This window comes from Triplophysa rosa, linkage group LG17, assembly GCF_024868665.1.
Source record: "Triplophysa rosa linkage group LG17, Trosa_1v2, whole genome shotgun sequence".
NCBI lineage: Eukaryota > Metazoa > Chordata > Actinopteri > Cypriniformes > Nemacheilidae > Triplophysa > Triplophysa rosa.
Genome location: NC_079906.1, coordinates 15789608 through 15817336, shown reverse-complemented (window position 1 = coordinate 15817336; position 27729 = coordinate 15789608). Strand labels below are relative to the sequence as shown.

General features: G+C 37.7%; 1 protein-coding gene across 5 annotated transcripts in view; it reads left to right on the top strand.

The window, feature by feature from the left end:
- nfic (nuclear factor I/C) overlaps window positions 1–27729 on the top strand; it is a 103906-nt gene that overhangs the window by 15786 nt on the left and 60391 nt on the right. For all 5 annotated transcript variants that reach the window (XM_057355827.1, XM_057355829.1, XM_057355825.1 and 2 more), the window contains exon 2: window positions 19709–20240. In XM_057355827.1, coding sequence (XP_057211810.1) covers window positions 19709–20240 — 532 coding nt within the window. The remainder of the gene's footprint in view (window positions 1–19708; window positions 20241–27729) is intronic.

Here is a 27729-nt window from a genome sequence, read left to right as displayed (position 1 = left end):
GTAACTGTAACTCTCCAAAATCGATGCAATAAAAAATATAAAAACAATAAAGGAAACGAAATGTCTTAGCTTTACCATAAGTCTACAGCTACGGTTAGACCTGGGCCGTCATGTCCTTGTGCTGCGTGCAGTGTTGCCACATAGAGTTGAAGGTTTCCAGCCCAAAAGCGGTCCAAAACCCACCCAAACACACAAAAAAACACCCAAAATAATTGATTAATATTTGGTTAAATTTGATCAATATTTAGCTATTTTAAATGCCACAATTAATGTACTATGGTTAGCGACATACACCAGCAGCAATGGAACCACAGTAACAAAATGACAACATAAGTCGTTCACATCTATGGCCCCGCCCTCACACCACACACAATGCACTTTTACAGTGTAGATTTAGTTTAAAGATCATTCACATACCCAATTCATTACTAACGAGTTCAACAGTGTGTATTGAAATTATATTTTATACTTCAAATATTATTATTTTAACTATTATTATTACTATTTACTCATTATATACAGGTGTGTAAGTAAGAGCGAGACAGACAGACAGAGAGAGGGAGATCTTAAGCCTACCTTTAAATGCAGAACAGTAACAGGGTGTCGGTTGTAACTTGACAGGATGCTGAAGAACACAGCTGAACGCAACTTTTCAGAATCACTTCGGCATATTGACTGTTTATATTTCCCGCTGAGTGCTGGCTGCTGCTTCTTTTTTGGCGGTTGCAAACTATCACTCGTGATTGGCTAAAAGCCGCATGCTAGCCTGTGAGCTGCCTGCGACCTCGTCAGCGGGCGTGTTTAGTAACGTCACGATTACTAATTGGATGGAGTACATGCACACTTTGGTTTTGTTAAATAATAAGCCTATACAATGTACATGTTTCAAACCCGCCAAACTGATCCCAAATCCGCCCAAATTTTGTCCACCCGCCCAAGCCAATTATTACCCGCACAATCAAATTCCAATTGGGCGGTTTTTGAATGACAGTAAATGGAGTCGAAGTGTCGATTCCATCGACTCCAAAAGTGGGAGTCGAGAATCGGAGTCGACTCCAAAAAACCCGGAACCGAACACCCCTAGTTTATATAGAAAAATTTATGATAAAATTATGATAAAGTAGTGCCGCGGCATAGAAAGACGCATTCTGTGTGAATGGCCGGTCACAGTGCAACAGTGAAAAGGGACCCTACTGAAACAGTGTCGCGCCTTGCCGCGTTCCGCACATTGTTTAAGCGACATACACCGGTAATGCGGTATATTACAAATTCATATCATAATAAAAATACACACCGGTATGAACCGGTATATCGCCCAGCGCTAACGGCACGCATGACTCTGTGAAATGTTCAAGTAAATGAAGATAAAACTGCAGATACCCTTGTATACTGTCTCTAATATAGGTTCTCGATACTGTTTCCGTATAGGCTTAGTTCATTTTCAAGAAGACTTGGTGTGTACGTATTAAAGCAATAAGCCCCAAGAAGCAGTGGGTTACCGGGGTATTTTATAACGGCTTAGAACTCTGCTCAGCCAATCAGAATCAAGAACCAGAACTGACTGTTTTATAATAGCATTTTTGTACTTTTGCTTACAACACAATTTGAAAGCGCAGAGATTTAGTATAATTTAATCATTGTTTTACTTTTACTGAATTGCTAAAATCAAAAACAAAAGTCAACTGAATTTTTAAATTGAAATAGGTTGTCGATACAGGGACAGTTAATGGTCTCAGACTCTGATGAAGACCTGCCTGTTGTCTCTCAGACATAAGAACCCCAGGTTCCTTTTTTGAGGAAATAAAGACAGACGCTGAAAATGCAGTCCTTTAACCCTTCTGTAACCTCCCCTTTTTCGCTTGATAAATTATTCATCCCACGTGAAAGTAGATTTAATTTGATTGGGGATCCACAGATGTGATCTGCTCCCATGGCACAACAAAAATCAAAAGAGATGGAGGGAGATGGAGAGAGCAGGGGAAGACCCAGTTCATTTTCCCAGGGTTCTCCAGTATTAGAACCGTGCTGTCAGAGAGTGAGCCGAAGCTACGGCTAAATTCAATTACAGAGCTAATGTGATTAATCCTACAGAGAGACAGACACAGTGTCCTGCTCTTTCATGGTGAGCCCGCATCCAAGACACTGCAGACAGACTGAAGGTCTCATCACAGCCAACTTTACCTCTGTCATCATTTCACAATTAACCACTCCGATATAGTATAAGTCAAATCACCTGCATGCTTTTTTAGTGGCCTTTTCTGACATTATGAGAATAATTCAGTATGCACAGATATACAGTATGCATGCAGGGTGAATCCCATTGGGGTAATGGCAAAAACTGAAACCTAACTTTTAGATCTTTTAAAGGAACGGAACAGTTCATCAAAAAAGCATAATTTGTTTACCCATGGATCTACTGAAACCTGTATGAATTCAAGTTATATGGAATAGATTAAATTTATTACGCTTTTATGGGCCCTTTTTCTGAGCTTTACCGTCCCTGATCTTCATCCATTTTTATTGCACGGACAGCAGCGTAAACAAAACTTCTGTCATTTCATTTTTCGTGTGTTTTAAAAACATCATGTGTTTCGTGCATTTATTTTACAAATAAAAATGGCTGAATGAGGCTTATCGTTCAAAAGCATGGTCAGAAGTTTGTTTAGCATTGTCTCTAAAGCACATTTACATGGCTTATAGGGGTGTAACGATATTCGAACCGAACCGAATGATCCGCGATACACCTCCCTCGATACGAACCGCGAAACTCCCATGGTGTACCGCGAACCCCCGGCCCCATCCATCACATGCGTCAGCTGCGCGTGACGAGCGCGCTTTTCCTTGCGCAGGTTAGAGCATATCACTTCGCAAGTTGAAGCAGCAGTGCAGCAACTTTGATCACGCTCAATAATGTGATGACAGTGCATTGTTAATGGGCAGAATGCAGATAGATTGACAGAAACAACAGACATATTCAGTAACTAATTCTCATTAAAAGCGTCTAAGTGATATCTGTGTTTTAAACAGTCAAGCGACTTTCCAAAAATACGCTGCTGTCTCCTCACTTATCTATCAGTGCCCCCGCCCCCAAAGACGTAATTCGCGGGTAAAGCCACGTTTATACTCGACGCATCCGCACGTTCGCTTTGGTGCGCGCGCCAAATATGACGTCATCGCGGTGTTAGCGGAAGTTCTCTTTGGGTGAGCGCGACCTCATTTCCCGTGGCGGTGTGCACGGCATTTTTTGTGACTCGAGCGAACAGTTCGCGCTGCGCCGCAGTCAACATGAACAGCTTTTGGCTGAACAGGTACGCCTGTACAGACATCTTTATGATCCTATTCTATTGCATCACAAAACAATGTGTCTGTATTATATTGTATTCAGAATAAAACAATATTTATCAACATTGCTCTTTTGAACTGTTCTTATATATTCTCAGTTTATATAACAAAGACATCACATGGGTTAATCTATCTAAAGTACATTTAGCAGTCCCTAACCAACAATATGTTGAAATGTGTCTGCATTATGCACAGAAATGAAAGAGTGAGCAAAAAGTTTGATGTAAAATTTTATTAAATCAACAAAAAATAGTCCACTCAACTCAACTTTATTTATATAGCGCTTACAATTTTCATTGTTACAAAGCAGCTGTACATAAGACATGTTGACTATAAGCAAAACAATTAAAGTTGTACCTGCAAAAACAAGAAAAAGTTGAAAACACAGAAGACAGACATACCCACATACAAAACACTCCACACACACAATATGCACATGTACTAACACACATAGACATAGCCACACACACACGTAAAAGTAAAACTTGAAAATTGTAAAGCAGCCCCCCCCGGCCAGGCAAATAGTGCAAAAAACAGTATGCAAATGGTGGCGAGGAACCCAAAACTCTAATTGAGAAAAAAAACCTCAGGAGAACCCAGGCCCAACCAGGGGATTCCAGTTCCCCTCTGGCAAAAGCTGCTGCCTCTGCACAAGCTCCAGAGAGCTTGCACAACAAGGCTAAATAAAATAAATAAACTTAATAATAAGGTAAATTATTGTTTAAGATTATCATTCATAATCTAATAGCATTTGAAATTTTGTGATGAAGACGTGTCAGGTGACCGCGTCCTTCTTTATCCAGCTCTATCATCTCAGCTTTTGTCAGGTCGCCGCTTCCCATTCGTCAGATTTTTTTGAGTCCAGCAACTATCAAAGCTGCAACATATAAAAATACAAATATAAAGGACAAAAAACAAGTGTGTAGTCTCTATAAAATTAGTGTGGGACTGTAGTTCGTATTTGCAAGTTCGCCTTTTTTTGACAGTAGCAACAAACACAAAATATCCTCCGTTTGCTTGTCGAGCAGCTGCTCGCGAGACGCCATCTTGAATGATCTGACGTATTTCCGGTAAAATTCCTACTTCTCTTCTACTTTCTGCGGATTTAAAGGACGATTTCGTTTGTGCGCCCCCTGTCGTTTCAAAGAATATCTCAACGGCGAACGCGTCAAGTGTAAACGCCTCGTCCGTTTGCAGAGGTGCGCGCGCAGTCAGCGGCTCGCGAAGCGAAGCGGAGCCAGGCGCGAGTATAAACGTGGCTTAAGAGGCGAAGGACGGAAAGAGCATCTTGCAACTGAAATAAATATGCAGAATGCAAGAATTTCTCCGGCTAAGGTACAAAACAGCAAAGATAACGAAATGTGTTTGCGAGTATTTTATGCATGTGAAACTAATGCAGGAAACATGTGTTTAAACTTAAGCACTGAACTATTGTATAAAGCTCTCTAACAATACTCCAAAGCATACAACACGTTATACATCACGCTAAATACTATTTATTTGTAAATCGCTATTGATAGAAGCCAAACGTGTATCAATGCAGCTTTCATGAAGAATAATCACTAAAAGCCTTCAGGTCTCGCGGGTTGTTTGAGATATGCGCGCGCGCCCAGAGAGTCAGAGCACAAAATACTAAACGGAGTTCTCTTTCACGCCTTCTTACTCTGAAAAGGACACATAAACACAAAATAACGTCAATATTCCCATATTAAAAAGAAACCTTGTAAAGGTATTTAGTTTCGTGACCAAACAGTTGGGAAACAAAACATGTGTGTTCCAGTATATTGCGCGAGCTCTTAAAGGGGCAGCAGCATAATAAAGATCTCTGTTTATAATGTTCATCAATTAACAAAGGACGGGCCCTAAAACACTCACTGATATTAAAGGAATTGTGTTCTCTAATAGGAGTTGTTCACAACAAATAAAGGAAGAAAGTAGCTTTAAGAAAGATGTGCTTTAAATATGGTAAAGTGTTGAAAGAGAGTTTACATATACAATAAAAGAATTCAATCATAAACAATGATTTGTATTAATATCTAATTGATTTATTAATGTATTAAATACATTTCAATGAAGTTTTAGTGATTCTTTTTTATACTTCACCCCACGACTCTGGTGCTATTAAATTAAAGGCTGGTGCCACCAACTGAATAACTTGATAGCACCAGTGCCACCTCTCTCAAGTGTTAGTCTAGAGCCCTGTTCTGACAAGTTTAAGTTTACATTAGTGTTATTTAATTTTTGTTTACTGAGGCTTACTCCTCTAAAAAAATATATAAAACTAAAGTCAATAAAGTTCAATAAACAAGTGAAATTGTTGTTGTTATGATTATTAAGTTAAAACGATTCTAGTGTTCTGTAGCATTGCTTGTGCCATGGCATGAACCCTGCCCTCACATCGAACCGAACCAAACCGAACCGTGGTCCCAAAACCGTTGTATGAACCGAACCGTGGCATTGTTGTATCGTTACACCCCTAATGGCTTATGTTCTCACAAGCATGTTTTAATAGCTGTTCATTTCCTAATACTAATGATGTGCTTATGTTTGCTTGTCTTACACCCATTCATAATTAATATGCTTGTAAATGCTGAGCTATTATTTTCTCTATTGCTAGCTTTTGTTTTATATTCAGAAAATGTATATTCAGCACATTTGGCTATGGATCTGGCTTTTATTTGCATCACAGTTGATTTTAATAACATGTCAGGCAAACGTTGTAGTACACATGCTGCAAGATATGATCCGGAGAGAAATATTATTTTCAGGATAATATTCCTACCTACCGAGTTGGAATATTAGTGAGAAAGATAAAAGCATCTTTACCGCAGTATATTATTCACTGAATCAGAAAATATTATGTGAATCGGATCTTTTTTACTCCTGTTGAATCAACAAGAGGTGTTTCAGAATGGAAATATCATCACAACATTTGGGTTTTGAGTCTACTGTAATGGAGAAAGTCTTCCATTTTAGTAATTTCACCATGTTTAAAACATGTAAAAGCATATTTGGAACATATCAACATTATTTTTAGAGTCTGATTAACAGATTAAAAGGCTTTTTTAAGTGACTCACTACTTCAGGATCTAAATCAGCATTTTAACACAGTGTGAAGAACCCACGACTAAACCACTGTTAGGTCTCATGAAATCCTTTAAAAAAAAATATACATTACGTTTTTATTCATTCTGGCCTAGCCTACATGAAAGATGAACCGTTCCATAAGTCAAACAGCTGTTGCATGAGTGCAGAGTGAGTGGCACACCTAGGCTTTACACGATCTGTGTATAAACCCTTGAGACAGACGCTTTCCGATTGCTTGTACTTAACCAAGATTATGTTGGACCATTGCACATCCAGTTCAGTTGTAATGCACTTGGACTTGAGAGGTGTGGTTTGGTTGTTTGGAGAGATATTTGAGAGAGGTCTAAGTGCACCGCTGGGCTCACTGTGTCCGTAAGGTCAGGCGGGGTAATACTCGAGGGTTACCTGAGGTAACTGTGTCATTGTTTGCAGACCTGACGTGGTAGGATCTATTTGGATGCCTGTGGCAATTCTCTTTTATTAGGACTATTTTACTAACTCACTCTTTCAAATAAAGTGTTCAGTTTAACCATTCTTATATTTTTCATTAGTATATGCATATTTACCTTGAACATGTCACAAAACAATACATGTCAATAGAATATTAGTTAAAGGAGCAGTTAATGCAAAAATGGAAAGTCTGTCATTTACTCACACTCAAGTTGTTCCAAATCTGTATAATTTTTTTTGTCCTGATGAACACGGAGAAATATATTTGAAAGTATTCTTGTAACTAACAGTTCTTGGCCAACATTGACTAGTAGAAAAATAATATTTGTTTTGTTTAACACAGAAAAACAAAACCGTAGGAATGCAAAACCCCAAACAGTTCTTTTGTAATTTTTCTCACCAATTTACATTTTATGCATTTGGCAGACGCTTTTATCCAAAGCAACTTACATTGCATTTTACTACACATTTGTTTTTTGTGTATGTGCAATCCCTGGGATCTAACCCATGAACTTGGCGTTGCAAGCGCTGTTTGGTTATACAAGCATTCTTCCAAATAACTTTCTCTGTATTCATCAGAACAAAGAAATTTATACAGATTTGGAACAACTTGAGGGTGAGTAAATGAAGACTGAATTTTCCTTTTTGGAAATTGATAAATGAAATGTCTATAGTATCATAATCATTTAAAGGGATGGTTCACCCAAAAAAAATCGTTTAATCGATTTAATCGAGTGTGTAATTATTTTCATCATTTATAATTCAGCAACATTGGACCCCAATGACTTCCATTGTATGGACACAAAACATCTCAGACATTTCTCAAAATATCTTCTTTTGTGTTCCAAGAAGGAGTCATATACAGGTTTTTTCAGCGTACTGTCCCTTTAAGTAGTGAAGACCTTGTTTTTGTGGCTCATATTTGTGAAGCAGGCTGATGTTTTCATGCATGTCTAACTAGAGGATCCAGGAGTCATGACCTCTGTCTGATGACAATTGAGAGTTAAGGTATGAGCCGATCTTAAGCTAGTCGAGGCGGGGCATCTGGGGCCCGTCTGTTTAGAGAGAGATTTGGATTCATACAAAGATTGGGCTTGTAGTAGGGTGACCCAGCTTCCCTCTCTAATCCTCTATAATGGATGCCTATTGTTCTGGCATGCAAAGGTCATAGCTCAAGTGGAGTGGGTGCATTGCATTTTCCAGACTGCGTGCTGCTCTAATTTACCGTATGAGTCTGGAAAACTCAGTACTACTGCCGCTGTTCAACCTGTCTGGGACACTTGCAACACTGACACCAGACTTTAAAGTCAACATGAAATCAAAAATGACCCCGTTTATTTTAGAAAAGGAATTTTTAAATAATGTTTCCGTTTTAGTAATAATTTGCAGTAGATCATAGTAAAACTGTTAAAAGACACGCAGAAAGCTACAGTGGCACAATGTGTATCGAATGCCATTAAGACAAAAGCTCTGTGTGAGTTTGTAATTCACTGAACAAATAAATTCTGCGAAGGCACAGCTGTTTCCCCCCATAAACCCAGGAGTCCCACTATGCCCCAGTCTGTCCTAGCATTTCCCAATGCTCAAACAGCTTAAGAACAAATTGTTGCCAGAGTGTTTGTTGGGGAGTGTTTGGAGTCACTGGGCTGTTTGTTTTTGCGGTTATGTGGTTAGCATGTATGCTAAGAAGATGAAGCTGCTGATGTCCCTCTTCTGAAAGCATGTGGGAGTGGAACAGACAAATGTTGTGGTGAATTAATTTATTTTACCAGACTGAAAGACAATGTAGGTTGTTTTTAGTAGTTGGCACATTTGTTTGACAGTAGTGCTTAATGTCAACGTATCAAATTGAACCAATTTAATTGTCAAATAAATATCCCTTGTCTTGTTGTGGTGGTCCATCAATAGTCTAAAAATATTCCTAATGTTTGTTTGTAGAATCTTTTATCAACATTCAAAATGTAAGCCTAATATCTGAAAGTATTTTTAACATCTTCCGCTGACGTAACCAAGGCCACAATAATACTAACTTATAATAAGCAGGGCTTGACATTAAGCATTGTCATGTGGTTGTCCTTCGGACAAGTAAATTTGTCATTCACTTGTCCGAGTACAAAAATTACTTGTCAAAAGATAAAAAAATGATATTACATTTGAATTATAATATAATATAATCAATATAGTTGTTTTGGATTTAGATTGGTCAAGTTTGCTTCTAAACCTTTTAACTAGTGTCCGCTTTGGCCGCCTGAATTTGGTTATAGGCCTACTCTCCGTGACTGCTATAAAACAAAGGCAAGCAGTAATTATTATTAGTGTTAAGGCTGTAAGTTGATTTTTTTTGCACATGGCACTGGTGCTAGAGAGGTTTAAAGTTTGGTAGCACAGGCAGAAATGTGCAAGTGTAGTTCATTATGAATAGGCAGATAACTGACAAAAGACATTCATGTTACATACAGATGGATAAATTAGGGCCATATCATTTTTAGATTACCTAAATTTGTTTTAATATTTCTACGTTCTGTGTTTTTCCTTTTTTACTATACAATAGTGATATATTTGTCCACATAAATGACTGTAGACTGTAAACTGCAGTAAAAATTCTTACTATATTGTTTTTGAACTTTACTATAGTATACAGTGTTTATTAATTTACTACAAGGGCACTTCAATTTTCAATAACAAATACTATAGTACACTACAGTATTTTTTGTCTGAGTGTTCAATTTAACGGGACTTTTATTTTGACGGGTCTTCGGGAAGACGCTTGAGGTTTTGTGTGTTTGCAGATAGCATCACTCAAACAGTAAAACGATCGTAAAATAAACTCTCAGAGCAACTCTGGAGATGAAGTTCATGTGTTCATGTCCTCATACAGAGCAGACGCAGATAAATCCTCGACCATCACTCGTGTGTCATATGTTAAACTGTGCACATAATTCACTCAGACACGCAGAACAGCCAGATGACATTTAAATAACAGGATTCCGCGTCCGCACGGACTGATTGATTATTGTCACACACAAACAAGCACAACCACGACAAACGCACTTCACACAATCACGCAGCTCTGTCTAATGCACATATTCTTATTATTCTACATATGTCGCACTGTTTTTTTTCCAAGTTACTTGTCCGGTCGGGCAAGTAAAATTCTTTCTCACTTGCCCATACAAAACATTAGCTTGTCCCGGACAAGCGTTAATGTCGAGCCCTGATATGTTAGCCTATAAAATCCTCTAAACCGCGAAATAAATTATATTATAGAAGCTGTATGACGAATTCTTGTTATCTATTTAAGATGCATCAAATAAATAATGAAAATGAAAAGATACTTCCTCGATATAAGTAGACCAAAAAAATCTGGAAATAATAACAATAACAAACATATTTTGGCCGTGTATTGCTGGATGTCAATATCACTAATGCTGCCATTGTTTAGGTAAGAATTATTTTACAAAATATCTACAGTAAATAGTAATACAGTTGTACTTATTGTTCCTTAATAAAGAGTGAATTTCAACAAGACTTACAGAGTTAAGGTCTTTGCACATACAGTCCGAAATTTTCGTATGCATTTTTTCGTATTTGGCTCTCGTTTGTACGGTGTCTCTGAATTGTTAAAAAAGGCCACTCAAAATGCTTGACTGATGCGAAAAACACAGAAAATCGAACCCGGTCCATTTTTTTATGACGGACGAAAATATCGGAGGCAGTGTGTAAATGTGATTGACACAACGTGAGGTCGTATTTATTTTTTAACGTGCGAAAATTTCGGACGCTAATTTCGGACTCAATGTGCAATGGGCTTTACTTGTTACTTTTTGCCTTTTACGGCTCTGTTGGAGAAGACCGTTCTGTCAGGCTCTGACCAAAGAAATTTCAATAGCTAATATAAATAATGATAGATAATTTCAAGGAAAAAGTTTTGTACTTTTTTTGTATGCGTAGGTAAGGTGCAAAGCGTGCACCTCAGAGCTTCATTTCATTATTCGCAAGAATGTTTTTTTTTACTCATTTAGAAACCAACTTGGGGAGGTTTTACATAACTGGCAGCCCCTCCTGCAAATTTTCCAAGCAACTGTTAAGTGGAAATAACCATACGACAGTGAATTCTTTGCATGCACAGTGATACTTTCCAGCTTTTAGATGTCTTTCCAAATGAAGGAAACTGTAGATGGAGTGAAATAAGCTCAGTAAGTAAAGGATGAAGCGAAAGGCTGCATTTCCCATGTTGTAAGCAGTGTCTTAAAGAAAGCTCCCCCCCACTTTGCTCTAATCGACACACAGACGAATCAGTCTAGACAGTGTTTTGTCATTGAGTCCCGGGATGCCTGAAAACATGAAGATCTAAGGTACTAATTGTTGCAAAGGTTGAGTCGTGCATAATGATGCTGGTGTCTCTTTGTTTCAAATCTTAAGTAAACAAACGCTCTCTGTGTTCCATCAATGGAGGTTTATACCGTTTCAGATGCTAATGGAACAGGTGCCTTTAACTGGCTTGGGAACATGAACGTTGTGACTCTGTTCAATGGGAGTCACATGCAGCAATGGGTCTTTGTCATTTTTTGAGTAAGTAATTGACAATTACATTAAGATTTCATATAACTGTTCAAGTACAGTACAACTCTTTAAGAACAACTAATGATAAAAAAAACGAGAGAGAGAGAGAGAGAGAGAGAGAGAGAGAGAGAGAGAGAGAGAGAGAGCGAGAGAGAGAGCGAGAGAGAGAGCGAGAGAGAGAGAGAGAGAACAACCCAAATACCACTGCAGCACATCCTCTAACAAACTGCCTTTTCTCCAGAGAGAGAGGACGGTTACCCAGCATCCCCTCCCTCCATTATGATGCTGCATGGCTGAGGGCTGACTCAGCGGTTGTGCGGGGGAGAGAGAGAGAGGGGAAAAAGAAGCAGTGTGGCTCACAGAACATCCCCTTTGATCCACTCAGCATTCAGAACCCCATCCCATCAGCCCACTGGGCACAGAGAAATAACCTGACTGCAGCTGTTCTGTGTCTGGTTATTCTCTGACAATAGAGACTGAACTTGTTGTCATGGTTAAAATCGCAGATGTGTTTCAAGTACACTTTAGCTAAAGCATTCATGCAGTTTTTAAGGTAAAGGCAACAACAAAAAAACATTAGTTATTTAGCTATTTATCAGTTGCAGTTTTAAACCTTTATTATTTTCTTATAGATTAAAATTCAAACCCAGTATTTTGTGTTATTATTGTGCCGCGTAGTTTTCAAGAATGTCTTGAATGTCTCTCTTAGTCTCATTTGTGCATTTATTTTATTGCAATGAGAACTACTGTAGCAATAGTGTAAACATGCAGTAAAATGAATATCTGTATCTCTCACACTGTATGTATCCCAAACAAAAGCATGCCGACTCTCTGTTTTGTTGCATTGGCTTTTGAAAGAGTGTTAAAGCTGAATCCATTATCCAGATCCTAGACGGTCCACTTCATAGCCAGTCATTAGAAACAGAGTGAAAATGCTTTTGGCAACAGTGTAGGAAGGGTGGGGAAGTTTGTCTGCTGTTAATGCTCAGAGGGCATCCTGGGTAAATTGCAGCATTACAAAAATTCAAGGCTCACTGGCATTTTCGTTTCCTTGGCAGGCTGTGAAAGGTGAATGGTGAAATTTGAAAAACGCAGGGATTTTGGATGTTATTTATTTGTGCACATGGTGTTACTAAAATAGTAGCTTTAAAAGCCTGCAGTTGTTTATATTGTTAATGATGCGCTTTGAAAAATCTCTTAATTCTTTAGAAACCAGGCTTAAAGATATAGCTCACCCCAAAATGAAAATTCTGTCATCATTTACTCATCCTCAATGGGGACCAAAGTTTTTTTGTTTATCAACATTTTTCAAAATATCGTTTGCGCTGTGCAAAGTAAAGAAAGTCACACAGGTTAAAAATGACAAAATGGTGAGTAAATGATGACAGAATTTAAATGTTTGGTTGAACTATTCCTTTAGTATCCAGTTCTCCTGACCGCACAATTTTGGCAAGAACTGTCAGGGAAAAGCTAAGATGATTGTGACACACAGGGTGACCATAGCAACACTTTGTGTCAGGGTGTGTGACCGCAATGGTCACATTTTGTCATCTTTAGACTTTTCTGTTCCCTCTCTTTTTGTCTTGGAAAAAGATTTACCCAAAAGAGAAAAAAATCACATTCTCTGTTTAAGACATAATAAAGATGGTATCCGAGCAACGGACAGGAATAAAAACACATTTCCCTGAGCCCCGCAATAACAAAATGATTCAATTACTGCATAAATACAGCTGTGTGTGAGTGTGTGTGTGGCTGACAGAGAGAGAGCGGCAGAGCTGCTAGGCCTGGCTTTTTTACTAAAGCAGCCACCGCTCCTCACCAAACCATCTGTGATAGCCAGCCAGCCATCATCCTCCAGCAGATCCAATAACTCGGGTTCTTCTGTCTTAATGAAGCCATTCATCAGCCATGTTTATCAATAACATTCTCATTCTTAATCTGCACACGAAATCCAGTCGCAGCGCTCCTCTCAGACTGATTGTAGTAAAAACAGAGCATTCCGTTGGAGCCTGTCCAGGCCAAATATGGAAAGAGAGAAAGAAAAAGATCATGCTGGAAAATCTATCTTAAGCTGGTAGCTGTGTTCGGGAACGTGGTGGATGGTAATGCTGGTAGACGATTTTGTGTAAGCTTCTTGGTCGAGATGTTTTTTTAAACACGCTGGCCGGTTTAGAATGTACGAAATAAGATCAATTTTCCAAAGTCCAGTCACCAGTGTAAATTGGATTTTCCAGAAGTGGAGGAAAGAAGAGAATTCAAATAAGATTTTCATATCTTGATGCTGTAAATACTGAAGGTCTGTAAATTAAAGTTCATTTTCAGGTCAGTATTTGATTAGATTTATAATTTACAATTTCAGCTTTTATAAAGAGAGCATTGTCTGCTATTTTTTATTTTAACTTAAGAGTCAAATAATGTTAAGCTGTTGCAAGGATGCCAGACTTGTAATTAATCTGTGAATTATTATATTTTGGGATCAAATGTTTTACTTGTAGTAAGTAATTCATATGTGTGTCGAGGGAGGTAAAAATTTGTGTAAATCTAGAATGGTAATATAGGTGAGATATGAGATATTTGCCCCAAGCATGTGTGCCTCGGCCGGTTCCGTGCTTTATTTGACCTGCCTCTTAGCTTTATCCGCATTTACGAGGAGAAAAAATCCCAACAAATGTTTAATTTTGCCAAAGAATGGTTGGCGGATTCGCTGCTTCTGCAGCAAATGTAATAAGAGGAGCTTTATCCCAAACTGAAAGAAAACACATTCACAGACATCTGCAGAGAAATAGAGCCATCTCTCACTGCCCTCTGTTCCTGAATTCACCATTTCCTCCCAGCTTTTTAATAACATCTGCAGACAGAAGGTGCTAGTTTTGTCTGGACCAGAGCTGTTGAGAGAGAGAGAGTCACGACAACGGAAGTTCGGATAGTTCCAGGAAGTTATTTTTTTCTTTTAATACTTTTAAAAATTTCTTTTACATTTTTTTTCATTCATTAAATGTGTTAAGATAAATTTAAAGATAAACGTCTTTAAATGTGTTAAAAGTTTATCTCAGTTGGTCTGTTTAGCCGCAGCTCCATGCGTTGCTAGTAACTTTCGGGAACTATTGAGAGGCTCCGTGAACTGCCATTGCTGTGAAAACTGTTCGAATGGAGTCAACGGAGTTGACGCGACTCTCTCTATCAATGGCTCAGGTCTGGACTCCCCTAGTCAGTTTAAGTGAGTTTCATATGTAAAGCACTTTCCATAATACATTTTGTTCAAATAAAACTTGCCTTGATTCCTTGACGCTCATTGAGAAGACAGGAATATCCATCTAAATGTCTGTCCATAGTATACTGTATTTCTTAAACATACATATTCAGATAGGGTTGTAAAGTTAGACTCAGTTCATGATTTGATGCAATGCACCGTATTGGGTTCACAATAGGGGTGTAATGATACTTCGTATTACGATATTTCGCGATGCAAAAGACTATGACTAAAACTAAATCAAAATTTGCTGTCAAAATTGACACTGATCTTAATTCTAATTTCAGTTAAACTTAAAATGTTAAAATTCTTTATTAAGTTGTATGTGCAACAAAATAAGTTTTGAAAGTATTTTGAAAATAAATGTTATTTGAATTTTTTATTTTGTTCAAAATATCGAGATGTGTGACGTATCGTGAACCCAGCATCGAGATATCTACCGAATCATGAGCTGAGTGTATCGTTACACCCCTAGTTCACAATATGATAGTATAACAATATTTTGAACCAAATAAAAAAATTAAACAAATGCAAATAACAGATTTATTTCCAAATCATTAACCATTTTCAGTAACATTTGTTGTTGTACTTAGTGTATAAAATTATCAACTTTCAAGGTTTAAGAAATCTTCTCTGTATATTAATAGAAATAAAATGGCAATGAAAAATACAATGGTAGTCAAAAGATCCCCAGAACTGTTTTATGTCCTACATTCTTCAAAATGTCTTCTTTTGTGTTCAACAGAAGTAATTTTTCCGACTATGGTAGTCAATCTGTTTGGTTATAAGCATTTTTCCAAATATCTTTCCCTGTGTTCATCAGAACAAAGAAATTCATACAGATTTGGAACAACTCAAAGGCGTGTAAATGGTGACAGAATTTTCATTTTTGGGTGAAGTAACCCTCTAATCTTAAGAAAAAATACAAAGAAAGCGTAAATAAATCATTAAAACATACATTGAGGTCAGATGTTGGCAGGTCAACCAATACACTCAAAAATTGATTTGTTGAATTTACTTAAAAAAGCTGCATCAAGTGGTTCCACGCAACAATATTAAGTAATTTGAACAAATAACAATTTAGTTGTATGAACAAAAGAAATTTAAGTAAAGTTGACAAAACTTTTTTGAGTAAATCCAAACCATTCCGATTGTACCAGTAATTTTAAGTTAATTGAACTCAATATTTATCCTTCTCAATGGTACTTTTCATACATAAATTATATACAGACTTACTGCACAATGAGCAAATCAGATGAGAGGCATCTCAATACTGGCATTAGCACAGTTAAAGCTCATTGAATGATGCAATAGACATCATGGGTGCACTTTAACCTCTCACAGCCTAAGCATATGTACCACTCTTCTCTAAAACTAAAAAATACAACAGTCTTTTAAACCTCAAAGATAAATGAACATTAAGCACAAACAAGTCTTTTTTCTTTACTGAAAAACACTTAAAATAACACTAAATTTCAAATTTACTGCCTAAATGCAGTCTTACACAAAGCATGCTGGGAACTGAAAATCCCCCTCAACCAGTCATGTTGAATTAACTTGTTTATATTAAGTAAACTATTTTACGTTCTACTCACCAATGTTAAGTTGACCAGTCAAACACTTGTTAAGTAAAGCTGACAGATCTAAATTTTTAGTATAAATAACATAGTTAACTTACGTTAATTCAGTTACTTGCATTCTTTATGTACTGTGAACAAGGATGTATTAAGTAAAACTAATTTTTTTGAGTGTAGGATTAAACAGGCATCATATCTTAACAACGTCCCTATAGCTCTACAATACATATTTTTTTTACTGTATCATAATACCCATATACTCAGATTTATTTTTTCTGGACCGGCTATTTTTACAGTTCATTAGAATGACTCTACTTTCTATAAATTTGTGCAGTTGATCAAAAACAAAACAAAAAACGCTTTTTCTGTCTGTGTTTTCGTGTAAGTCTTGGTAGAGTGTACTCAGTAACTGTATCGGATCTGCTTGACTCGACTGATTACAGATGTGAATGTGTGTACTTTGCTGTCTGCTGTCTGCAGGCTTCTCTACCTCACAATTACTGCACTCTATTTTGCTTTCAGCTTCTCCCAGCACAAAAGTTGAAATAACTAGAAATATAAGCATGTTCTGCTCTGCTGTTGCTCTTGGGTAAAAGAAGGATGTTAAATCTGGTTTCCTTTCTTTAGTCCAGCTCAGCGAGAGTAGCTTCTAGAAAAGCAGGTTTTTACAGTTTTCAAAGACTTCTGAAGTAGCACAAAGAGGGAAAATCAGTGTTTATAGAGGTACAGTGTGTTAAAGATAAGGTTTTTTTTATAGAACCTGGAATTTGAGTATGAGGTTTAGATATGAAAAATTATAGTTTTGTAAGTGGACATATGCTGTATGCATATACAGTACAGAAGTGGACAAAAGTGATGTTCAGGTGGCAAACACAATATTCCAACCATTAAAAGCAATGATATAATGATATAAAACACTTTTAAATATTTTAGGGGCAGTTTACCGGAAAGGATTATCTTAAACTTGGATTATTACTTAGTTAAATTAGAATATTTAAGTGATTTTAAAAACATACTTTACAAAAAAACATTACTATGTGCATCTTGAGACAAAACAATCACACTGATATATTTTAAGATGTCAGTGTAAGTTGTTTTCGATCAAGACACCTCTAACATTTCAGTTAGTCTGGGACTATAGGCTTAAACCCTGTCTGGGAAACCCCCTGTAAGGTATATATTGGAAATTAAAGGGCAAACTACAGCATTTTAGGGAATATTGGTTTTATTTAAATATACAAAAAATGCATACTGTAGTAAAACAATAAACGGGAACCCTTTCAATAAGGTGCTATTTGTTAACAATTAGTTAATGCATTAACTACATGAACTAACAGTGAACAATACTTTTAAAGCATTTATTAATATTAGTTAATGTTAATTTCAACATTTACCAATACATTTTCAAAATCAAACGTTGTAACTGTTAACATGAGTTCATGTTAGTTAATGCATTTAGTACTGTTAACAAATAGCACCTTACTGTAATGTGTCACCCAAAAAGCTTACAAGAAATAAAATGTACACTGATCACAGTTTTTTTTTATTATTAATATTTGTTGATCCTCTCATGTAGTAATATTTTGTAGCCGTTCTCCTGGGCCTTGACTCTGTAAGTTTTGTACATGTGTTGTGTAATTTTTTTTGGCTATATGTCTCCTTTAATTTTTCAGTTTTCACTTCAGGCACAACTATGCAACATGAATAGAATATATCTTTAATAATGTGTTCAAATGAAAAGGGGAGATGTAACATTTCAAAGGTTGGATATCAATTTTGATCAAAACTACAGTATATTTCATTCATTATGAAGTATATATGCAAACAGAAGGCATAGGACATCGTTCTTTACTTATACAGTGTAACTTTATGAGATGGTTATGGAGGTGTTAGAGGAAAATGTTGTAGGTGGGTTCTGGACGTTTCTCACCGCCGTAAGCTGTAGAATATGTTTATCGCATGAGATTCACAGCGTGCCGAATGCATATCTAATTATTTTCCTGCTTACAAAAAACTGCTTGCAGCACAACCAGATTGAGGGCTGCTGTGTTTTCTTTTTTCGTTTATTTTTCTTTTTTGAATTACTGTGGTCAAGCAGCCCTAAGCATCTCTCTTTTTTCCTCTCTTTGCGGTTGCATTATACCTAAGCAAAATTGACACGCTGGTGACTATGTCATGCTATATTGATTCCACAGCTGACATCATTCAGAGCAAGTCTGAGTTTCATTATTTTGCCATAAGCGCGAAACCCCTCCTATTGAACTACATTCACATGTGGGGATTTTTTGGACTGATGATTATCACAGAACTCTAGAGCTCCGCTCTCATTATGACTATTTTATGCACACACACGCACAAATAGCCACAGCAGTGTGCGCTGAGCTTGAAGTCTTGTTAATGATAATTGATAGATGTGAATGTTTAATGTTCAGTTGGGGTTTTAGTAACATTCATAGCAAGGCCTGGTGCAAGTTTAGGGTTTTAGAAATGGTAAAATATGGAAGTAATTAGTCAGACCAAATGAATGCTGCAGAATTATCCAGCCCCAAACAGTTAGGGGACTGTGGTTTGCGACGTGCCCGGGAGGTGCATATGTGTGTGGTGTTGCTGTTGTTGTTAAAAACTTACCACTGAATGTGAAAATAGTCAACAAAGCATAATTGGATAAATGATGACTGCACATGGTGCTTTAGCAAAAATGGAAGCAACGGCAGAGCGTGGATGCATTTGATTTGCTGTAAACTCTGAACACACTTAGCTGTGAAATCTGTAGAATATCATTGGGACTTTCAAAGCATTACATCTGGAATTTACGCTTTCTGTTTTTGTAAACAAGAGAGAACGGAAAAAATGCATTTCAACAAAGTGAATCAATACAGAAAAGAAATGGAATGATTCATATCCTCTTTGAACTTCAGACGTGGCTTTTGTTTGTCAGAAATAGATTTTGAGTAAACAGTTTGATGAGTAAGCCTTCATTTTTCTCAGGATGATTTCCATCCTTTTATTGAGGTGAGTGTTATTTTTTGGATGGTGGGATACTTTACCACATCGCAGCTTTATGAGACAACTACAGTGTAAGTAGACTTGGGTATGAGCAAAGATCTTGCAGTGTGACAATACATGGGTTTCTGGGTCATGAAATCATATTGGTGAATGGTTTATTTTTTACCACCTTGTTTTTCTGTTTTAACTTTATTTCTATACCAAAACTGAACCAAACTATTTAGTATTTTTCTTTAATATTTATTTCGTTTTTTTGCTGCAGTTTGTTTGCCTCACAGACCTGCTTTGAATGATCATCAATTTAATTTTCCCCAAAAATATTGATTTTAATACGTTTTTATTTTTGCAATTCAGTTTAGTGCCACTAGGGGCACAAAAACGATTTAAACCAAACTCGATATGTAACTAATCTGTTTTTTCTATTCTTTTCCAGGATGAATTTCATCCATTCATTGAGGCATTGCTGCCGCACGTGCGTGCCTTCGCCTACACATGGTTCAACCTGCAGGCCCGCAAGCGCAAGTATTTCAAAAAGCACGAGAAGCGGATGACCAAGGACGAAGAGCGCGCCGTCAAAGATGAACTCCTGGGCGAGAAGCCCGAGGTCAAACAGAAATGGGCGTCACGCCTCCTAGCCAAGCTCCGCAAAGACATCCGTCCGGAGTGTCGTGAGGACTTCGTGCTTGCCATCACAGGGAAAAAGCCTCCGTGTTGTGTCCTCTCGAACCCTGACCAGAAAGGGAAGATGAGGCGCATTGACTGTCTGCGACAGGCGGATAAGGTGTGGCGTCTTGACCTGGTGATGGTGATTCTGTTCAAGGGCATCCCGCTGGAGAGTACAGATGGGGAGCGGCTAGTCAAGGGCGGCCAGTGTTCCAATCCCATCCTTTGTGTCCAGCCTCATCACATCAGCGTGTCCGTCAAAGAGCTGGACCTCTACCTCGCCTACTTTGTGCAGGAGAGAGGTGAGTGATGTGCATATGTTGTTTTTTGTGTCTCCACTGTGGCTTTGCTAGTTTTTTCACCAGGATACAAGATCTCTTCCTGTTTCTCCAAGGAACTATACTGGTCCAACCAGCACCGAGACAGCATGGAAATTCACACTGCGCTATGTTAACTTTGGTTTCACATTGTTTTTATGTGTGTGTGTGAACGAGTCCCCGTCCGTTCAATACCTGACGTTGATGATTCTCAGAATTGTGCTGCCTCTGAATTGTGACTGCAGTACTTGGAAGTGTTGTTGTGTAAATGCACAGAGTAACCCATGCGTGCGTTGTGGCAGTTGAAAACGGACGCCGGTTTACTGCATGGCGTAAATCACAGAAGATGTTCTGGCTTGTTCTTCTGAGAAAGCTGTTGACTCATCTCCTGTTCTGCTTGGTACCAGGAGTGCCATGTTCTTGCTGCAGGCCTCAGAATGTACCATGAGGCACGCCGCTGGCCATTCTTTTCAAAAGCAGAACTCAGCTGTCAAGGTCCTAGAACTTTGTGTCGAGCTGGGCTTGTGTTGAACTGGGCTTTAAACCAGAGAGACTGGAAAAAAGGGAAATTAAGATTCACACGGAGCCAAGCACTGACACTATGATTCATTTAAAATAAGTGGGCTCGACTGGCAGGCGGAGAGATGTGTTTCAATTTACTGTGTTGTATAAAAGGAGGTTGCCTGGAAGCCAGCTGATGATCTTACCGCTTGTGCCAGCCAAGTTACTGCCGCTCTGAAGGCTGCTGGCGTACACAGTCTCATGGCTGCGCTCTAATGTACCGCTAAACCCTTCATTCCTGACACCTGAATTTTAACCTCTGACCTTATGCTTACAATCCTGAGTTTTGATTGTTACTTCTATAGTGGTTCAATTTAAAGTCTCTGTGAACCTGTAAGTTGCCATCGTTTTTACTTCTGTATTCTGACACATTTCTGAGTGAAAAGGAAGTTCAAAGGAGAAAATTAGCATGATTTGCGTTTTTCACTTTGAATTGATTGGATGTGTAAAAACAGCTGTTGCATTTATTTTTGAAATGAAGCTGGCAGAAGACTGACAGTTGAAGGGGAGGAGTTTAACGGATGCTCCGGCCAAGCCGTTTTTACGTCATCTGAGATTGATAGTCATTTCAAGTCGGAAGTGCATTTTCAGACTTTAACTGAAGATTATGAGGGTACATGAATTTTAAAAAGACAATGACCCCACATTGATAAGCTATTTACTATAAACGCTGCAATATTTCATGAAAAAATAAGAATTGTCATTTTTTATTTCACTAGGACTTTAAAGTTCCTTGTAGGGCCGTTTAACAATTAATTGCGATTAATTGCATCCAGATTAAAAGTTTATCTCTTCATCACATCCTGGTTTTAAAATCTAGCCCTTTTGTTGTTAATGATTGCCCCCTGACGTTTTTGTCTATGGTCATATGAACAGGTGTGATTTCACAGAACACCAGTGATATTTCAGTGGTATCTGCCAGTACATGTGCATTACTGTAAACACAGTTTTCATTTGTTATTTACAGAGCCCTGCACATGACATGCAAAACAATTTATAAATGAATCCTGTGCACAATTTATTTCTTTTTTTCTGTGCACTTCAAGTGTGGGGTTTTCTGAAGTACAAATTATTTTCAGATGCTGTCCGTGCACATTAAGCTGTACATAACTTTGAAGAAATACTTAAGATTGAGGACACAGGTGGCCAGTTACTCAGCTATGATATGTTTAAAATAAAGTCTGTTTAGACTGCCTATTTAGCCAGTAAAAGTATGCTGGACTGGAGTATGTATATGCTGACTTGCTGAGGCAGCGTGACAGTTATGAGTTCAGTTTAGTGGTCACTGGATCTGATTGATGGAGTGTGTGTGTGTATGGAGGCAGAATGACTCAGCGATATGAGTTTGTGTGAACAGTCAGAGAGCTCTCTCAAATACTAGATTATGTGTTACAAACCTTTTATCCAATTACCCAGTTGCTATGTTTTAGGAATTATGTTTATAGTGTTTTACTGCACTCGCCATCCTTTGACTTGCAGGAGATTCTTGTGTGTGCGCGTGTGTGTCTGCATGTGTGTGACTGTGTGTCAGTGCTTGTAAAAATATACAATCGTGTTACATGTGCAGTTGACATTTTTTGCTACATAAATACACTATACTTTTGAAAAGTTTAGAGTAGCTTGAGTGAAATGTCTTTTTATAGACAAACATTTAATTGTGTAAATGTAAGTTTCTTTTATTACAAAAACAAAATTTTATCACATTTGATACATTTTATAACTTGATAAATTGTTAAGAGAACATTACTGTTAATTCTGTGCAAAAGGCGACTACACTAAAAACGATTCTTATAGATTTCTTTTTGAATTTTTTTTCTATAACATAGTTACATTTGTGGTATTCCATAGTTTTGTTAAAATTTATTTTTAAAAAATTATATAAAGTTTAATATTATTCAAAATTTTTACTAAGTTGTGACCCTTAACCTTTAAAGCAGTAGTGTACATGCAAGAAACCAATTAAAAAGAAAACAAACAAAACATTAAAGCCAAAGAAAGAGAAAAATGTTTCCCAGGCATGTGAAAATGATTTAGGTCCACAGCTGGGTCTCTTTCTCTCTATCTTTTCACTCCCTTACTCTGCTTCTCTCTCCTTTCCGCCCCTTTTAGTCTCTCCACCCTCTCAGCGACCTTCACCCTCAGTTGTCTGGGTCAGGCAGGCAGCCCGCGTGTCACCTGACCTGCCTAATAGCCTGCAAACTCCTTGCTGTAAACCCTCTGATAAGAAACTGTGTCGCTCGCCCTTCTACTAACCACATGGTTACCACAGAGAGAGAGAGAAGTCAAGGAAAGGGGGAGTGGCCTCAAAAAACAGTCATACAGTCAGCATTTGCTCTTAAAGGCACAGCGCCATGCTGAAATTCCATTACAGGGCCTGTAGTGTTTAGCTCTTCCAGCAGCTGTGTGTGTGTGCTGAAACTTTCAGCTTTGGTTCAGTATCGTTGCTAATGGAGCGCAGAGTGGGGTGGTCCCGAATGGAGGCGTGAAAGAGAACCAGGGGCTATTATTTTTATTCCCTCTCTCGTTCAACAGAATATTTCACTCACGATTGCTTTAACCGCAAACCTCATGGGGTGAAACGGCTCCCTAGAAAGACAATCGAATTAATTACATTTTAAGGTTTAATTAAGGCTTAAAGATTGATATGCTGTTTGTTTCAGGCTTTATCTGTTTTGTAGAAATATCACATGACCTGTTCTGCACATCAGGGTGTTTAGTTTTTTTTTGCACGTGTTGTCTGGGTTAGCTTCTGCCGCCTGGTTTGCAAAATGATTTATGCAAACTGGTTATGGTGCAAACATGCCCACAAAATGTGAGTTGAACGCCGTGTGCACTTGCAGTTTACCATTTGGTAAAACGGTTTAGAGATGTTTGGGTGGATGCAGCAGAGAACCACAACTGAGCATAATACAGTAAGTACTGGGACAACAACAGTATTGCGACCCAGGCACCTATTTTAGCTCTTTAAAATGCTGAATGTGTGCTTCTCCATCATTTGACCAACATTTAATAAATGAATGCTGCCGGATTCAATGTAAACAAACAATCTCTACAACATAAAAGTCAGTTTACTGCCTGCATTCAATGGAAGAAAATAAGAAATAACTGAATAACAGAGTTTTTGCAAGTTCTGTAAATTTGCCAGTCAGTATAGAAGATATTAAGCAAGGGTTCTATGAGCCTCCATATCCTGTCATTTCCCCCTCTGCATACAGTGAACGAGGAGGTATAAAAACACACTGTGTTGCTTAGCTTCACTTTGTTGGTGCACTGTAAGACAGGAAGATACAGCACAGACAAGTGCAAACACACAGGCACATACACACGCACATACACATATGTTCAGTAAACACAGCGGAGCTGGAATGTGCTCCAGTGCTCTGGCAGCGGAAATTTGGGAGGGGTGGGAGAAAAGGGGTCAGATCCGGTCAAGTTCACAGCGCCGCCGGCCTCCAACAGGGGGAGGTGTTCGGCATGCTTATCTTCTTAAAGGGCCAGCAGCATCTCAGCACATGCTGTTTTATTGCAGACAAGCGTATTAACAGAAGACGTCTAGACTGTTGCAATCTCTTCGGTTCGAGTGTTTTTTAGAAAATAAACTGATACGCAGTTCAAGTATGGTACTGTAATAATTAGTATGTTGTATATTGCAGTAATAATTTTGCTTGGCATCACATATTTAGGGCCAACCACCGTAGACGTATGAGGTTTCACAATGACAGATTCTTGAACATTTAACTTTTATTTAAACTTGTTTACATTATTTTAAAGTACAAAAAAGGAAAGTTAACATAAAAAAGTTTAAACAACTTAAATCGATTTTGGATATCGTAGATACTAAAGCAGAGATACGGCACTATTTCCTGACACGAAACGAGACCTGCTCACTTGCGGCTGAAGCTTGTGGGTCTTACGAAAAAACATCAAAGTGTTCCGACCCCACAAACTTTCTATTCACACTTTACTGAACCTTCAGGTGCTTCAGAGAAAATATGTTTTCCTGGTAATCACAGTAAATTACTGTTAGCCAATCTTCTGGCTTCTCACAGGACGCTTGTGCTCTCCAAGTGAGGGTTTTCTGAGAGAACGAGTCTCACCTGTAACCACTCTGTGTGCAAGAACATATCCTGCTGGTTTCTGCACGACTCTGAATATGTTGATATTTAGAAACTTTGATTCCTCTGTTAACATTATGGTCTCTGTTCTTGTTGCTGTTTAACTTTTGGAAAGAACCATACAGTACCATGGTACAGTACATGGTGTTCTCTGAGAAAACTTACAGTATTATTTAGGTTGTCATTTTTGAAAAAGAAAAGCAAAAACCACTTACACAAAGTAACAAGGTAATACCATTGTTTAAATACAAGATATACTTTTTTAGTAAATCAAAGTATACCATGAAATTGCCATCTGATATCATCACTGTATTGTGGTACTGTCATTTTAGAAAAAAAGAATAGATTGAAATATTGACTCTTAACAGGGCAAAACAAAGAGAGAGAATTGAAAACTATGAGATTATTTAGAACTTGTGATGAGAGAGAGATGTTTGCAGTAAGAGGTCAGAGATGAAACTCAGTAGCATTGCAGCTGTATGGTGATCAATCTGTTAGATCAATGTGTGGGGTAGAATAGATCTCATAGTGCTGAGTGTTGCTCGCTGCTGTGCCATGCTAACACAGATCACATTCATGAAGTAGTAACTTTTCAACCAAATTATAGGAATGTATAGGAATTGCAATGCATGCTCCATGTAAAAAGAAAACGTTCTAGAAGCTAATACACTGCCTGATTTGTATTAAAATACTGCGAACAGGTGGCATTTTATATAAATGATAAAAAATATTTTAAAATTATGAATTGTTAAAAAACAAATTTGACCCATAACTTTTCTGATTTTCTGTCATTTGAAAGTGTGTGTTTTTTTCACCATCCATCTGTTGCTGAGCTGGGTTTCACCTGTGAAAATGTCCCAATAAAGTATTTGAACACCATGTTCTATCTAATAAATCTGGCCATCAGGTGATATGACAGAACGGTGTCTTCTATCAAAGGGCATCCAAACTACATCTGATAGGAGACGGTCAACCCAACATGAGCGTGCACCAAAAGTGTGACCTTGCGTTGCCTTCTGAAGGGAGCGGGTGATAAGCAGGCATGGCTCCTCACTGATTAAACCGTGACTCCCTGATTAAACAGTGACTCCCTGATAAACCCCACTGCGTTACTGTATCTTAAACCACTGTAACAGGTCACCATCTGGAGCTCCCTCAACATTTCTGCTTCTAGGAAATTTAATAGAGGCCACTTAAGTTTTTGGAGCTGCTGAGGCTTCATTTACTACACGTTGGTCTATTTGGATAGATTTTATGGCGTCTTTATTGCTTTGTAATTTGAAACATTTTCAGAATTGTTAATATATAAGTTGTGGGAATGTCTTTACTGCAGGGATGCCTTGTAATAAGCAGTGTAATAATTGTATTGTTTAATTCTGGTTTTTAATACCTGTGAGGTCCAAAGTCTGAGACCACACTGGAAATCGAATTTAAACTTAGAAATAAAGAGAAGAACTGTATATTAAATGATTAAATATATGAAATGTATTTAAATACTGCACTATAAGATGCTTTCAAAATGGCCAATCAATTGTCAGCGAATAAATTACATTGATGATGTTAACTTTATATTAAAGTATATAACATAGGGAGATTCTTGAATCATAAGAACTAATATTTTAATTAATATCTTAAAGTTCAACACAGCCTGAGGGATGGGGATACAAATTCCCTCATTAGCTCAGTATAAAACAATAGAAGTTATTGGAAAGTCCCCATCATGACAGAAAAATAAACATGTGTGTTTGTGTGATTAAGAGAGAGAGATCCTCATGTTTATGTCCTTGGGACATATTATAGGGTTTGGCAGGCGGTATGTAGTGAGAGAACCGTTTACATTATACTTACTGTTTGTTGCTTTCTGCCTGAATGAAAGACCACGGTTGAAGTCTTGCTACTTCTGCTAATCACTGTGGGGGTGTGAATAAAGAAATGAAGGAATCTGTTTGAATAGAGTGAGAAAGTGAGAGTTTGTTCGTGGCAGACAAAAGTCCTATTAAAAAATATTTTGAAATGCCTATATCCCAGCTGTTGTAGTGTAGATAGACAACTATGTTGACTCTTTGCCTATGCCAGGCCACGTGTGTATGTAAGGGAATGTGTCAGCATGTGTTTCTTAACTTCACCACAGCTGCCAGTAAATACGTTGTTGTGAATATGAATACGGGCTGTGAACTCCTGATTGTGGTCATGTACTTATAATTTGTGTATCTTCGGTGTTTAATTAATTTTCATTTCAGGATCTGCAAAAAGCATTCTGTTCATGTGAAATGCGTCATTGTGTTATGTGCTGAATTTATGCAATATAAGGCATGAGAAGCTAACTTGTGAGAATCTAAATTTAGGCCTGTATCGGGCGATATGAGTAATATAAAGAGTATCTAGGTGAACAGGTATTTTTCATCATAACTGAGACTGTGTAATGCAGTGGTTCTCAAACTGTGGTACTCGTACCACTAGTGGTACTTGGAGAGAACCCTGGTAGTACGTAACACAACATAACATTAAAACTCTATATATTAATTTAAATTTCATGTTTTAAATACAATTTTAAATGTTTAGTACATGATAGATACAGTGAGGGAAATAAGTATTTGATCCCCTGCTGATTTTGTAAGTTTGCCTACTTACAAACAAATGAAGGGTCTATAATTTTTATGGTGGGTTTATTTTAACTGATAGACACAGAATATTAAAAAAAATCAGGGGAAAAAAATGTTATATAAAGGTTATAAATTGATTTGCATTTCAGTCAGTGAAATAAGTATTTGATCCCCAAGCAAAACATAACTTTGTAC